Genomic DNA, 15,194 nt, shown 5'->3' with positions numbered 1-15,194 from the left:
GTTCTAGAAACCTTTTTCATTCCTTGCATGATAATTACTACTGAAGTTTAAACACAAAGCTTTAAACTTCTGTTCTATTTTTTTGTTTCTTTCTAAAATAAATTAATGCTCAAGTAGCAGTTTGACAAACTCGACTGAAGTAATTTGACAACTGTTTAATTTGCTTGGAGTAGTCTAATAGAAACACAAATCCATCAGAAAGAAGCACTTCTAGCACTTTAGGCTTGCAGGCAAGCTTCCACCTATATTGTTCCTGTACTTGTTTAACTTTCAATTATGCTGAGTCATGATTTATAGCATTCTTTGTTTTTCTTGAGTGAGTAACCCACAGATTACATTGGGAAAACAAGCACATATTAAAGGAGAGCAATCCTGCACGTCCAAAGAGAGGCTCTAAAAATAAGGAAAAACTGTAATACTACTTTTCTTTGCCAGTACATACCACAAAGCTATGCATTACTACACTTCTTTGACTGATGGAGCAGCCCAGACCAGTGCTGGTTGTAATTTCTACTGTCAGGTGATGGGATTGCCAAATTCAACTCCAATATTATTTTTAATTCTAACACAGCAATGTACGGACTCTGCTGGTCCTCAACGCCCTGCCTGTTTTGCTTAAGCAGGATAAGCACTTCCTAGGTAGCAGCACTGCTTAAAAGCCTCCCTGGCCCCAAGCTGTCCCCTTGTCCTTACCAGCACTTTGCCACTGATCCCCCAGCAAGCCAGGGTAAACCCTGACCAGACCATGGATGGGGGGGGGCTTGCAAAATCTGTACCAACCACAAAGCATTGGTATCCTTACCACCAACAACACTACCTCTGTCTGACTTATATTTATCACTATTTTACAGCACTCTTCTGCCTTCTTCAGCATCTCTTGTATTTTGACTACAGCTGGAAAGTTGTCCTGTGCAGAGGTACTCTAATAATAAACCATGATGGCACTATTTTTCCATTGATGAGTTTATAAATCCATACATTCTCTCAGGTTATCCAACACGGCAGTGTTAACACCTACTTGTGTTCCAGCAGCTGCTCACCCACTTTTGTAGGGAAGGGCTGGTTAAAACCAGACCCTGGTGGCTTATGGGTTTCTGTCCATCTGGAGGAAACAGGGGAATTCTGAGTAGAGGTTGTGTTACCACATTAAAACCCACCATCATGTGCCCGTCATTCAGCACCTGAAGGCTGCCAACATCCTGCTCAACATACTGCAAATTGCTTCTTACTTAACTGTCCACTTTTAACTGCACACAACATGAATTGTATCAACATAGCAAGCCACATTTTAATTTAATTTTAGAAATATCATCTTTGCCTCCATAATGCCAGTAACCCCCCTCCTGATATTCAATTGTCCATTGTGTTTGTAGCAGACTTCTTTTATTGCTCCATCCTGGTGTATCACAACAGGTTACCAGCTCACATTGTTCAAAAACAGTTTTGCCGGATGTTATAATGCCACATTTTAATATTTAATAACTTTATTTCAGTCAAGGAGATTCTATCATCTGAAAAATACTCTTGGAACAACAGCGGATTTTTTGCTGTAAGACCAAAAGTTCTGGTCCAGAAATTTCATTTTTCAACACAGCAAATACTAAGAATATCACTAAGAATCAACCTCTAACAAAAGAATTGGAATTATAGTGAAGGCTACCATTCACACAATCTTTAAAATCTTTTGTCTTGTGAAAAGCAGATGAAAAACTAAAACTTTACAATTCTAATAAACATTTATAGGGAATGGCATGTTTATTTATAGCATTGTGGATGTATGTGGGGACTCGTTTTTTAATGGACATGCGTACTCTTGGGAACTCCTGAACCTTTTTTATTACCCTAATTTCTATATGCATAGAATTTTACAATAGGTTCAGGCATATTCATTCTTCTGATTTTGCGTTACACTTATAGCTAGTTACACTTGTACTCAGTTTTTATTAGAAAGTACGGAAAGAACTCCTGGGTCACTCTGTCTGTTTCAAGATCCGAGGTGTCTTTCTTATTTTTTCCTTAGCTGGAAAAACTTTGCTAGTGCTGTAGTTACTAGAGTAAACAATGTATTTCACTTATGTTATTAAGCTCAAAGTGGTACACTGTTGGGAAGGATGGATAAATATAATTATTCATAAATAATACAGCCAGGATGAGAACAGTCCTCCCTGCTGGCTGGACAATGCCCTTGCCTACAGATGGGTCCAGGGGTCAAGTGGACTGTCCCATCTCACCCCCCAAAATGTACGGGTCACCCCACATCTGTAACCCTCCCCTAAAACATCAAGTGCCTGTAACCCCATCGACCCAAGTCTTGTTCCAGCCCACCTTGAAGCCCCCTGATAAGGGTTTTCCGAGGGACCAGACTCCCTCTTGGAACTTCCCCCCTCATAGGACCTCCACCCTCTCCTAGAGCAACAGCAGAGGTGAGAGCAGCCAAGGGTGGCAAAACAAAGTGTAGCAAAGAGTCCAAAGCTGTGACAGGAGCTGCGGGGCTCCGGGAGGACATGGGGTGTCGAGTTAAAGCGTAGCAAAAAGCCCAGAGCAGCAGCAGGAAACAGCAGAGCTGGGCAGTGGCAGACGGGCTTCCACAGAGGGAGTCAGCTCCTCCTCCCCGTGAGGCCAGGTGTTGAAAAGATCCCAGTTCAACAGCTGCTCTTGGAAGCGAAGGCTCACTCAGAGGAACCAGCGAAGGACAAAAACTCCGCAGTGGCAGTCCCAGTCCGCCACCAAAACAATTGTCTCCACTACGATCCAGAGAGCCAAACAGGGAGAGGGGACTGAGCCCAACCCCTGACCCCCAGCCTGGTCTCCCACTGTCTCTGCACTTTCCAAGAGAAAATCCCCCAGCTACCAAGCTCAGTCCTCAGCTAAGAGACAGCAGCCATCTGCATGCTCTCCCCCCATGGCCACATCTTTTTTCTCTTGCCATCTCTCCGGCAACAAATGGGAGAAAAATTCAGAGAGAAAAAAAAAAAGGAAAAAACTCTAACCTCCAAAATCTTCTCTAGGAAGAAAAATGCTCAACAAGTCAGCATACTCCTAACAAGATGATTGCCCTATCTCTGTAATGGAAGGCATCAAGGCAAAGTAGTGAAAAATAAAAGCACTGTGTGAGACATGGACCTGATCAGCAGATTTTCCAGTCACTCCATAAACTAAATAGAATGTGAAGATCTCATCTACACTGAAGAGAAAGAAAGCAAAGATAAGATGATAAAGGTAAATAAAAGAAAATCCATTACAAAACCAAATACCTTCCAGCAGATGGCTGGGCTCCAAACCAAAAAGTGAGCATATTCAGAGAACTACTTTCAAACAAAGCTTGTTAAATTTTGCATGAAGAGGCAGTGCACATGCTGAGGGTATGGGGCTCAAAGCTTCATTTTCATGTCACCAACAAGAACAAAGGCCTTGCAAAAACAAATTTACAAGCTCAAGTGCCTGCACAGTACATATGTGAGAATACTCAGAAAAATGTGTCACTTCTCTGTGACTTTGTATAATTATCCAGAGTCATCCCACACCTGGCATGATGCCAGCCAAGGAACAGATCAATCCCTTTTCTGTGTTGCTGCCCTGGGGCTTTGCTCTGCCCTGCTCCCCAGCTCCAACACCTCTGCCAGGTCTTGTGCTCACACAGCCACATGTCTTTAGTACATATTATGTTATGCATACAGTATTACATCTATTTAAGCAGATAAGTAGCTTTAGGAATTGTTATTAAGAGTCACATCTACCTAAATCTTTATGTTTTCTAATTTATAACATTGGTGATTAAAAGTAAGCTGCCATCTGCATGAGAGAGCAAGCCATATGCACTGGCCTGGAGTTCAAGGAAACAAAGATTTCTTGAGAATATTTTTTCATTTCTTCAGAAGTCCAGAAAAGCAAAGAAGATGCAAAGCACCTAGATACTTAATTTTTTTTTTAGTAATGTTTTTTTCAATGGTTTATGAAGCACAATTATCTAGCAATAAAATGAAGCAGCCATAGTGCTCTTCACTGTATTAGACTTGGTACTATAGATGAAGAGAAGAGGCAGAAGAGGCTGTGCCAGTCAAAATGTGATTTGAAGGAGAGTTTGCTGCTGTGCTCAGCCACCAGCAGGGATGGATGGATGCCTGCTCCAGTCCCTGGCATGGCTATCCTCTGAACTTGGGCAGGACACATGTTAAGCCATATGGTTAAAGATCTTCATTCTAGTTTGAAGGACTTAAACAGCCTATAGTAAACAAGGGATTTGTAGAGTTCTTAAATATAAAATTTAATTTTAAGTGGAAGTTACAGGCCTGTGAGAAATTGCCATTCACTTTTCATAAATTTAGAAAGGTTTATTAAACCTTATCAAAAATATAGCAGAAGACTGAATAGAGAAAACGTTACGGCGCCAGAAGCAAAGGATTTTCCCCACCATGTACCCACCCACACAATGGAGGTTTTGCCTTTTAACCCTTTAGCCCCTCCCAAAATTCTGTCAATTGACCCCTTCTTCACTGTCCAGTGGTGGAGTTTACTTCCTTAAATCTTGATCTGAGGTCAGATGTTACCATAGTGACAAGCCGACCCAAATATCCTAACCATGGCTGTCCCTTGATAACAACTCGGGTAAAAAAACCCTTTTCATAATCTATATACATTATATTGGTCTGTTAATTGTGAGAGTCAATCATTGCATTACTCATCTATCACAATCCCCCCTTTTCCTTTTCCACAGATTATTTGGCTCGCACAGTTTAACTCAGTGAGTCATACTAGCATCTGTTGATGTGGGCAAGGACAGAGGGAGCCAAAGGGAAAAGAAACAAAAATTTCCCTAGTCACCCTTAACCAGAATGAACAGAAGGCCATTACAGAGGTCCTGTATGACTTTTACCCCCATCTACCTTGCCTATAGGGTTGCTACCCATAGGAACTGTCTCTCTCAGTGTGAGTAGAGAGGCCATCTCGGTCTTGCCCTCCATTCCCTTCTGTATTCAAAGACAGTTGTGGAATAACAGAGGTATGTTATGGCCTTTTGTCCCTACTTTACTACGCCTACAGGGTTGCTACCCACAGCAGAGCTATGGTGTCTTCTCGGTAGCAAATAAAGGGGTCAGCCCAGTCTTGCCCTCCTTCCTTTGTTCCTTTGTCTTATTTTCTTAAGGAAGCTGCCCCATCACCTTTTACAGTCCCTTATGTACTTCCCCTCAACAGATGCTCATAATTTCTCATTAAAGCATGACAAAAAACAACAGTTCTTGGGCTGGCTGGTGAAAGCTTGACTCTACTTTTTGAGCGTGTTGGTGCCTTACTGGTTGTCTCTTGGTCTCTGCTTGAGAGCCAATCTTGTCTCACCCAATCTGGATATTACAGTCCATTCTTTGGGTTCTTCTACCAGGCCTTTAACTCTGTTGGCATGAGTCCATCCCTGCTCTGCAGTTTGCACGACTGATTTGTTTGTGAGCAGTACCTGAAAGGGACCTTCCCACTGATGAGTTAGAGGCTGATCTCTCCATAACTTATTCATTGCCCAATCTCTGGGATTAATATTATGGATTCTGAAATCCAGCATGCTAGTTTGAGGAATTGCCCCTTCATGTCTTAGTTCTTCCAAGGTTTGTGCTATAGACATATTTCTTAGCCCTTAGCAAACCAAACCATATTGGTTTGTGCTTCCTCCCAACCCAAATCTCATGATATCTCTGCCCTTCCCAGAGAAACCCACAGGTAAAAAGAGAGAGTAGTGAGCTGCATCCTTCCCATGAGTTTGGCACTTCCTTATGTCTCTTCAGTGCCAGGTTGCTATTGTCTCCTAGCAACACTTATCGGAGGAAATTCTCTGAGAGAAATAAATGAAAGAATCCTAAACCCCAACACATACCAGCACTCTGACAACAAAAAACCTACTATATATATATACTACTGTTATATTACACATATTGATTTTTTAATATATTTTAATATAAAAATATATAAAACTGTATTTTTAATTTTTTTTTGCAACGATTAACAATCATTAACTCTTTTACTGTGCTCCTTAAAAGCATGTATTTCCTGAAAAGTAATTCTAATGTTTTGGTCAACTATTTTGGAAAGTATTGTGTTATTTAAGAAAGTATTTGTGTTATTTTAAAAGATCTAGAAACCACTTAAGAAATTCAAAGTGATTAGCTTAAAATGTAATGTATAAGAAATGATCTCTCACTTTTAAAATTTCAAAGGTCTATTAAACCTTAAAAAAATACAACAAAGGACTGAATAAGGAAAAGGACACTCCCAGTTTGTGATCGGCAGCCAAATGCTCGTATACAAAATGGCTATTCTGCCTTTTATACCCCTAGGGGTTGCATCAGCTAACCCTGGTCCCTAAAGTCTCTCAGTCAACTCTTCTTTCCCATTTATTAGTGGAGATTCCTTTCTTGCAGATTGATTTGAGGTCAGGTGTTGTCATGCCACGCCCCCCCAGCAAGAAGCTTTTACAGAATGGAGAGGAAGGGGACATCAAAACAAAAACCACAATAAATAACCATTCATCAATAAAGCTTCTTCTAACATTGCACACCGTATTCATCCCCTAATTGCGAGAGGAGATCATTATATAACCTAACTATAACCTAATGTCACCTCCAGATTAAATGGATAGTATTAATATAAAAAACTGTTGAAAACCATATAAAACACACCACAGACATACACAACTCAAGTGAACAATAGCAGCGTTTGTCCAGCAGCTGCGGACACCCTGGAAGTGTTGCTAATTTGCTGCATTGTTTCATGCAATGAGCAGTGGTTCAGCCATTCTGAGACCCAAGGGGACTGTCTCTAGAAGCCCTAACAGACATACACAATGATAAAAACAATGAACCGTGCCCAGTGTTCCCCAGGAATTCACCCATCTGCTCCTGCACAAACCAAGAGTTCAGTGAGAACATTGGCTTTTGCTCATGATGTGTACATGGGACAGAGGACAGTGCAGGCTCAGACAAGGAATGACATGTCACAATCCACTGTTCCCTGCATTTCCAATACTTTTCCAGTGCAGTTTCAACACCATGACTCACAACCAAGATTCTCCTTTCCACAGTGTCAATCACTGTGATTTTTTTTCCTGCTCTGGATTTCAGAGCTCAAAGCATTCTTATTCCAAGTTTCCCTGATTTGTTCAGTTTTGATGTTGGACTTAATGCTCAAGAAGAATCACAATGCCACTTATAAAAGGGACCGATACTGCTCTTTCATCCTACCTACAAGATAATGAACTTGAAATACAGACGAAGGAAATCTTCAACCAACATTATAAGCCATAAACAGGATATAAATAACAGAGAAGAAGAAAATATCTTAAGGAGAGATTTTTGTTAGGGGTTTGTTTTAAAAAATAATTAAATGCAACTATAAAGAAACATGGAATCAGATTTTTCACTGTAAAGGGAAAATTAAAGACCATTTAATACATTCATCAGAAGCCATCAAAGGGGAAATGAATAACCATGTTTGTTACACAACACATCATCTTAGCTATGAAAAATGTGTATTTCATAATTGGTTCTTCAAAAATATCAAATTGAATACTATATGTGTTATGGAGGGTTATTTTGTAATACTGTATTAATCCTTTTTAAGTAGTGTGTTAAATATAGTTTTAGATTACAACATAATGTTAAAATAGAAACTATGTGATGTAAGATTTTTTTTTTACTTACTCAAGAAAGGGATAAGATAATCAAGAAACTCTTTGCACAAAGATAACAGCAACAAGACACCTAAAGAGTTACTGCCTCCTTACTGGAAAAGACAAACATTCTTCCACCTTCTCTCCATATTTATGAAACCACCAGGATTAAGGGGAAGAAGTTGACAAAAGCCAGGAAAGTTCTTAATATGCAAGGAATTTATGCATCATGTATGCAATATATGAATATGCAACAGGCTATTGCTTTTAAGGGTTATTACTTTGTTCACAAGGTGTGTTTTTGGCAGCTTAGTGCCCAAAAACATCCGAACACCTGTAATTCTTTGCTTGTTATTGTCTTGTAGTGTCCTAATCTTCATCGTCCAAATTTTTATTACACTAATTTTATTACTATTTTTTATAACTATTTTATTACTAATAAACTTTTAAGATTTTAAAGAACAAGTGATTGGTGTTTTTCTCATTAGTTAAGTTTTAAGTACAGTATCTCTCACCAGTCAGGTCATCTAACAAGCAGAGTGTCAGAATCTTCCTCCAACACAAATAAAGCAACATCACAAACAACACTCTGTCTACAACAGTCTATTTAGAACACATTAATAAACTACATTTACTGTAGTTTGTTGAAAAATAAAATAGAAACTAATCTGAGGTTATTATAGCTTTCTTTACATTTGATGAAGTCCTGACATGCACACAAACACCTTAACACTCAAAACCCAGAGCACTGTTTTGCTATGACAGAAGGATCTTTTTCCTTCATCTTAAATTCTTGTTGTAGTTTAAGCTGGAAGGCAGCTGAACTCCAACATGGCTGCTTGCTCACTCACTCCCTGAACCATCCACTCCCCTCCCCATGAATGGAGGAGAGGGGTGGGAAGTAAGACAAAGCCTAACAGGATCAAAAAGCAAGTGAGAAGTACTAGTACTACTACTACTAATGCTACTACTACTAATAACAAAAAATTACTAGTAGTGCTATTGTAGTATAATAGTAATATATTGTACTACAAAACCTTATAAAGTATATTTTGTTTTGTTTCAACAGATACAGATTTCCATGGTCTTTCATGGTAAGAGTCCAAGTACTAGATATTCAAAAATTAATGTGAAAAAATAAGGTTTAATTAGGGAAGAGCAGGAGTACTTTCTTTCTAGATAATGCAGTTTCAAAAGACTGAACAACTGGACAAAACTCCCTTCAGAAAAGACAATAATACTGAGGTATAGAAGACATTTATGTAGATTCTCTATCTTTCTCATGAAGAGACTGAAAAAAATAGAGCAGGAAAAAACAGACTAAAACTGAGTCACTTACCCAGACATCTGTAGGGAACCACAATATGTGGGTGACCATTGCACTGCTTCCATCCCCTCTTGCACCAATTCTGTATTGTAACTGGTTGGTTAGCTTCAACAACATTGGTAATTTGCAATTCAGGGTATACCTAGCATAAACAGTAGAGAAAAAGACAAATGTTATCACAAGTACGTACTCTGGATCACTGTAACACATTACTAACAACACAATATCCATCTTCCCTCTCCTCTCCCTCTTCTGCTGTGTAAAATATTTATATCATGGTATGACTGTGTGCATGTATCTGGAAAGATGGTGTGTCTGTTCATCTGTAAAACCATGTGGCTGCCAGTTCAGAAATATTATGGTGGTAACAGCTGATTGTCAAAACTATAAATTGCCCAGTTATATTTGACTAAGTTATAGATCAGATAATTATAGGTTAATTACCTTCTCCTCTGTGTAGGCAAACTCCATATACACCACATATTCTCCATACTACTAAACTAAATAGCATGCCTTTATGTTCATCTCAACCATTTTAACAAACATCATAATTCTTGCCTGCTGCAGTCTGCCTAGTACTAAAAGTCTGTTGAAAACGTTATTCATATTTAGGTCTACATTACCAATTTCTAAATTGCTGAGGTCAAAATTCTATCTGCTTTAATACCACAATACGCTTCTACAACCACAACCATCACAACAGCAAACCTACTGATGAATTTATTAGCAAACCACAACTTTGGCTTTTCACCCCCCCTCAGTCCCTTTATCCCACCCCCCTTTTCTATGCTAACACAACCTATAGCCCTCATTTACATTTTTCAAATTGGCAATCTATCAGCCCTAACACAAAACTCAGAAGGTACTAATTTTCCTTTGCCTTTCCTCAAGCAATCCTTACCAATTTCCAGCTGTGTGAGATCTGGGAATTTAAGTGCTCTGAAAACTACTGTCTACTCATATCTACCAATGGAAAAGAAAAACAGAAATAGGTACAAGTCTGAGGTAACTGGAGATGGTCCAAAAACATCCTGCAGAGAAGTAACATAATCCTGAAAAAATAAAACTGGGTTAAGATGGGGTGATTTCTGAGAGTCCAAGACTGGTGCTTGGAAAAGTACTCTAAGAATCTTGACAGCCCCACCTTAAGTAAAAAAAATTTGTCTCAATCATGGATCTCCACTGTGGTCATGGCATCTGAGAGGCAGTGCCTCCTGGCACTCTCCTAATTAAAGGTTTAAAATATAACCATGGCAAAAATGAAGAAAGCAGCTTGAGCTAAAGTCTTAAACTTTAAAAGATGCTAACAAACAACAGTAAAGACTTCTCAGATTTGAGATCAGTGGTCTTTAAATGAATGTGGCCTGGTGCATACACATGGGAACAACCAGAAAGCAGTCAAAGCATAACTGGAAATAATCTGAAATAATTTCTTACTTTAAGTAAGAGACATGAAGGGGCTATTACAATTTTAAAGTTGAACTGTATAACAGCTTAATGCACAAAACAAGAGCAGATACAATCACAATGCCACGGAAATTACTGCAGAAAGAAACACTGCCTACTAAGCAATGCACTTTGTGCTAAAGAGCTTGAATATCAATCCTGCCTTCTATTCAAAAATAAAATTTATTAATCAGATACTTCTTTCCTTGTGCAAATCCTTCATAGAAGACAACTATCAGATCTTTGCCAGTTTCAACAGCTCACTACAACTGATGGCTGAAGAAATACAGAGGCTGAAGGTGCAGCCTGGGATGTTAAACCAGCATAGGTACAGTGAACTCAAAAAAGCCCACAGAGAGCAATGCAAAACTTTCTCAGGCATTGTCCTGGGGAAGGCTGTGAGAAGATCAGAGAAAAGAATGAGAAACAATTCTTATCTCCACTTGCTGCACCTGCTGTTGTGAGCATGTGGAATGTGTTGCAGAGATTTGTTTACCAAAGGGTGGTTTCTTAATTGGCCAATGGTGATGGTGTTTTGGATTCAAGGACCAATCTGGTCTGTCTGTAAGGGTGATGAGTTTTCTGAATAAGTAGTATAATATAGTATAGTATAATATAATAAAGCAATTGATCAGCCTTCTGGAATCATGGAGTCAATGCTAATTATTACCACACGGGGATGCTCTGTTACACAGGCAGAACTGAAAAGTGTGAAAGTTTCCTACACTCAGAAGACTCAAGCTTTACTTCCTTTCTTTCATCAGCAGGTGGCCAAGGCTGATGGCCATAATCCACACTAGATACAGATGGCCATTTTCACACTGCTTGCACAAAGTGGTTCCAAAGGAACTTGCTGTGCCCCCTGCTCCATCGGTGATTCAGATACTGAACTCTGCACTGAAAGAGCAGGTTCAAGGAAAGCCCTTGCACATGCTCATGATCTCTGTAACAGCACTGCCAAAATGGATTAGCAGGAAACTTCACACTTTAACTGCTGTGTAAATATTACCCTGCAAGGCTCCACAGCTGACTCAAGAGCTAACATGCATGATGCAGGAGGAAGATTTGTTCTTCTTTGGGTACTTCCTTTAGCATTGTCATCTTGAACTCTTCCAGTTCATGCTTCCAAAAATGTCACACTCATGTAATTGGAATCCATGGTTAGATAATACTGGATGCTGTCACAAGCCATGTGCTTGATACATCAGTGTGAACTGACATGTTCTTAGGAGGGATATTTAACATTGCCCAGGGTTAAGTGTCAGTTGTCATTGGCAGAGGAAATAAATGCCTTAAATGAAGACAACTAAGGAAATTTCAAAATGGATAGACCAGAATGTTTAAAAAAGGAAATTAAGACCAAAAAAACCCCACACATTTACCCACATGAATGTGTACATAGCTTTAAGGTGACAGAAAATAGGATTCTGAGCCACAAGAATGAAGATACACTTAGTTTCTTTCCTGAAATGAATTTCTAAAGAGTAAGAGCACATTATTACTTTAGGGCCTTGATGAAAGAATAACATTCATGGGAAAAATAAGTTCATATATTATTTTTATTTTTACTATTACCCAAACTCACCATTTTAACTGCTGGTTTGTAAAGTGGGCCAAATACTAAGTAGTTAACAGTATTTGTCAAAAGTACACAAAGAAATATCTTATTTTGTTACTACATCAATTGCTAAACTCCTAATTTCCACTGACAGCTCACACAGAGCTCAGTCCACCCTTTAGGAGAGAAAACAGGCTTTGAATTTCATCATCAATAGGTTAATGCCAATGCATGTGCCAAGGAGAGCTCCCCTCACTAGACTTATATAATGTAGTTGCTCTGAATTGAAGTGGGACCTACTCAGTGGCACAGAAAAATGGGCCTCATATTTATTTATAGTGTCCCTAATGAGTTCCTTCTACAGTGTCAGTGTAAAGCAGAGCTAGAAAGTTGCCAGATAACCAAACTTTCAACATCATTGTAACTTGCTGTAGAGAAGTTCTGTTAATTCATCTTAAAAGAAACAGTGTAGAAAACAAGAGATCAATGTAATCTAGAAAATTTAACTAGCAATCAAGAGTTACAGCTACATCTTAATTTACTTCCATTTTAATTACTGTCTTCTTATATACTGACTGCAGAAAAAAAAAATCTAAAAAGCCACTCAGATATTCATAATTTAAAATAATCTTGCTGAAACTCATGTTTACCACTACCAGCTTTGATGTCGCATAGATTTAGGACTAAAATGTAGACATCCTTAATAAAAGAAGGAAATAAAATGGAATGAAAAAGCTTTTGGGTTAAGATAGAGAGAAAATATTTACCAATTACTGTCACAGGCAAGAGAGACTCCACTTGGGGAAATATTTTTAATTCACAATTAAAGGAATTAAAAAGGTGACATAGTGGCACAAGCACTGATCTCTTCTCTCTGACCAGCAGGAACAGCATGAAGCTGAGTCAAGGAAGGTTTAGGTTGGGTATTGGGAAAAGATTCTTCACCCAGATGGTAGCTGGGCACTGAAACAGGCTCCTCCAGGGAGTGGTCACAGCAAAAAAACCTCACTAGAGTTCAAGAAGTGTTTGGACAAAGCTCTCAGGCATGTGGTGGCATTTGTGCAGGGACAAGAGTTGGACTTGAGTTGATCCCTTAAGTGGGTTCCTTCCAACTCAGGATAATCTATGATTCTATGAAATGGCATTTGCATCTGTCTACATACAAAGGTGTTGATGATACCACCAGCTGAATATGTGCTACCCAAGTGGAAATCAGAGACTATCTTGAAACAAATCTGAGAGGCTAGAAAATCAGAAAACTATTTTGAAACAAAACCAGAGAGGCTACAGAAGAGGACAACACTAAAGCAAAGAAGCAGCTGGGCCACATCCACCACAGCTGCCTCTCCTGCCAGCATAAGGAAGAGCAGCCGAGGCCTCTCAGCATGGTTGGTGCAGGTGGGTTTATCCCTAAATGTCTCCTCTGGCCATCTTTCAGGATTGTCCTGATCCCTGTAGAATCACAGACCTGTTAAGACTGGAAGATCTCTGGGGATCATCAGGTCCAACCTCCCCGCTCAAGGATGGCCACCCCCATGAGCTGACTACCCATGACTATGTCCAGAGGGCTTTTGAGTATCTCCAGGGGTGGAGACTCTTTTAAGTTCCATGCTAATGAAGCGATACATGGAATAAATAGACTCTACATGAAGTGGGTGTGTATGTCAGCACCCAGCACAAGCAAGAAATCTCTCCAAAAACTTGCACCCTGAGCTTCAGTCTGATCTAAACCTTTATTCCCAAAGGTGTTCCATATGCAGTACATTGCACAACATCGCCCTCCATATTCAATCCCTGGCCCCGCCTGCCCTCGTCTCTCATGCTAAATAAACCCACACCTTTCTGGGCACACATGGTTTGCTGTGGTGGTTGTGCAGGGGTCTCTCAGTGGTCCCTGAGGCTCAAGATCGTGGTCTTCCTCATGGTTGAACTTTTGAACTTTTCCCCTTTGCACATGTGCTTTTGGTCCTTTGGTGCTTATCTGAATACGTCTGTCAGTCTCAGTAGGCTTGGAGACTGAGGAGCTGAGCCCCTTTATCTGTGTTCTTTGCATCCTCAGTCTCCTCAGTATTGTTCTTTATGCAAGAAGTTTAAGAAATTCGCATTTTCCTATGCCCTTTGTACCATGGAAGAGGTTTATTAAGTAACATTAAAAATTCAACACATAATTCTACAAGCTAAAATTTAAATGCTTGATTCATTTTGTTAACTCAAGTGAACTCCAAAAAATTGTTTGATGCAATTTTTACTGCGCTCGGTGGCTTAGTAGTTCCTGCTGTTTAGTGAGGTAACTGAGATAAGCTTTACTTTAGTGTGGCAGCAGCTCTCTGGCCACAGGGAGCAGGCACAGACTTGCCCAGGCATTTTCCTGGGGAAGACTGTGAGAAGATCAGAGAAATGAATGATAAACAATTCTTATCTCCACTTGCTGCACCTGCTGCTGTGCACATGTGGAATGTGCCATGGAGATTTGTTTAGCAAAGGGTGATTTCTTAATTGGACACTGGATGGCGTTTGGATTGATTGACCAATTAGGTCAAAGCTGTATCAGACTGGCTGTAAGGGTTACTGAGTTTTCTTAATAAGTATAATATAATATAGTATAAGAGTATGATAATAAAGCAATTGATCAGCCTTCTGCAATCATGGAGTTAATGCTAATTATTACCTGGCTGGGGACCTGTGGTGATACTTTAGCACTTTGGCACCATTCTGTTGCTGAAGCATAGTGACCCTCTGACAGTCTGACACCCCATAAACCAAAAATTCTATGACACAGATACATGACATAGTAAATTATTTTGAAAATATCAAAACTATTTGTGTTATGAAAAAGGCAGTATTTTAGTTTGCCAAACATCAGCAAAGAACCCTTATCTTAGAAATCAGCATGCAATACTGATGCTCCTCCTGTAACTTCAGCTGAAAAACCCTGGCAGAAACCAAACCTACAGAAAAATCAGCAGCAATGGGGATTCTGCATTTGACATGGAGGATCCATATGCTTTTTCTCCAAATCTTTATGGCAGGTCTGTGGAATATGTGGAACTGTTCAGCAACTGACTTAAAAAACTAAATTTCAGATCAGATAATCACTACAAGGATACTGAATTACATAAAATTTCTCAGTCTTTCATTCAGCTTTCAATTCTCCTCTGTCCTTCCTGCTGTCATCACTCTACCTAAAAATACCAACCTTTTCCACACTTCTA

At 39.5% G+C, this 15,194-nt stretch overlaps 1 protein-coding gene across 3 annotated transcripts in view; it reads right to left on the bottom strand.

Moving 5' to 3' along the window:
• Positions 1-15,194, bottom strand: part of APP (amyloid beta precursor protein) — a 143,867-nt gene that overhangs the window by 85,336 nt on the left and 43,337 nt on the right. For all 3 annotated transcript variants that reach the window (XM_021532419.3, XM_085590999.1, XM_085591063.1), the window contains exon 3: positions 8,991-9,120. In XM_021532419.3, coding sequence (XP_021388094.1) covers positions 8,991-9,120 — 130 coding nt within the window. The remainder of the gene's footprint in view (positions 1-8,990; positions 9,121-15,194) is intronic.

This window comes from Lonchura striata, chromosome 1, assembly GCF_050655825.1.
Source record: "Lonchura striata isolate lonStrDom1 chromosome 1, ASM5065582v1, whole genome shotgun sequence".
Lineage (NCBI taxonomy): Eukaryota > Metazoa > Chordata > Aves > Passeriformes > Estrildidae > Lonchura > Lonchura striata.
Note: the sequence above shows the minus strand (reverse complement) of the source record. Positions and strands in the feature narration are given on the sequence as shown.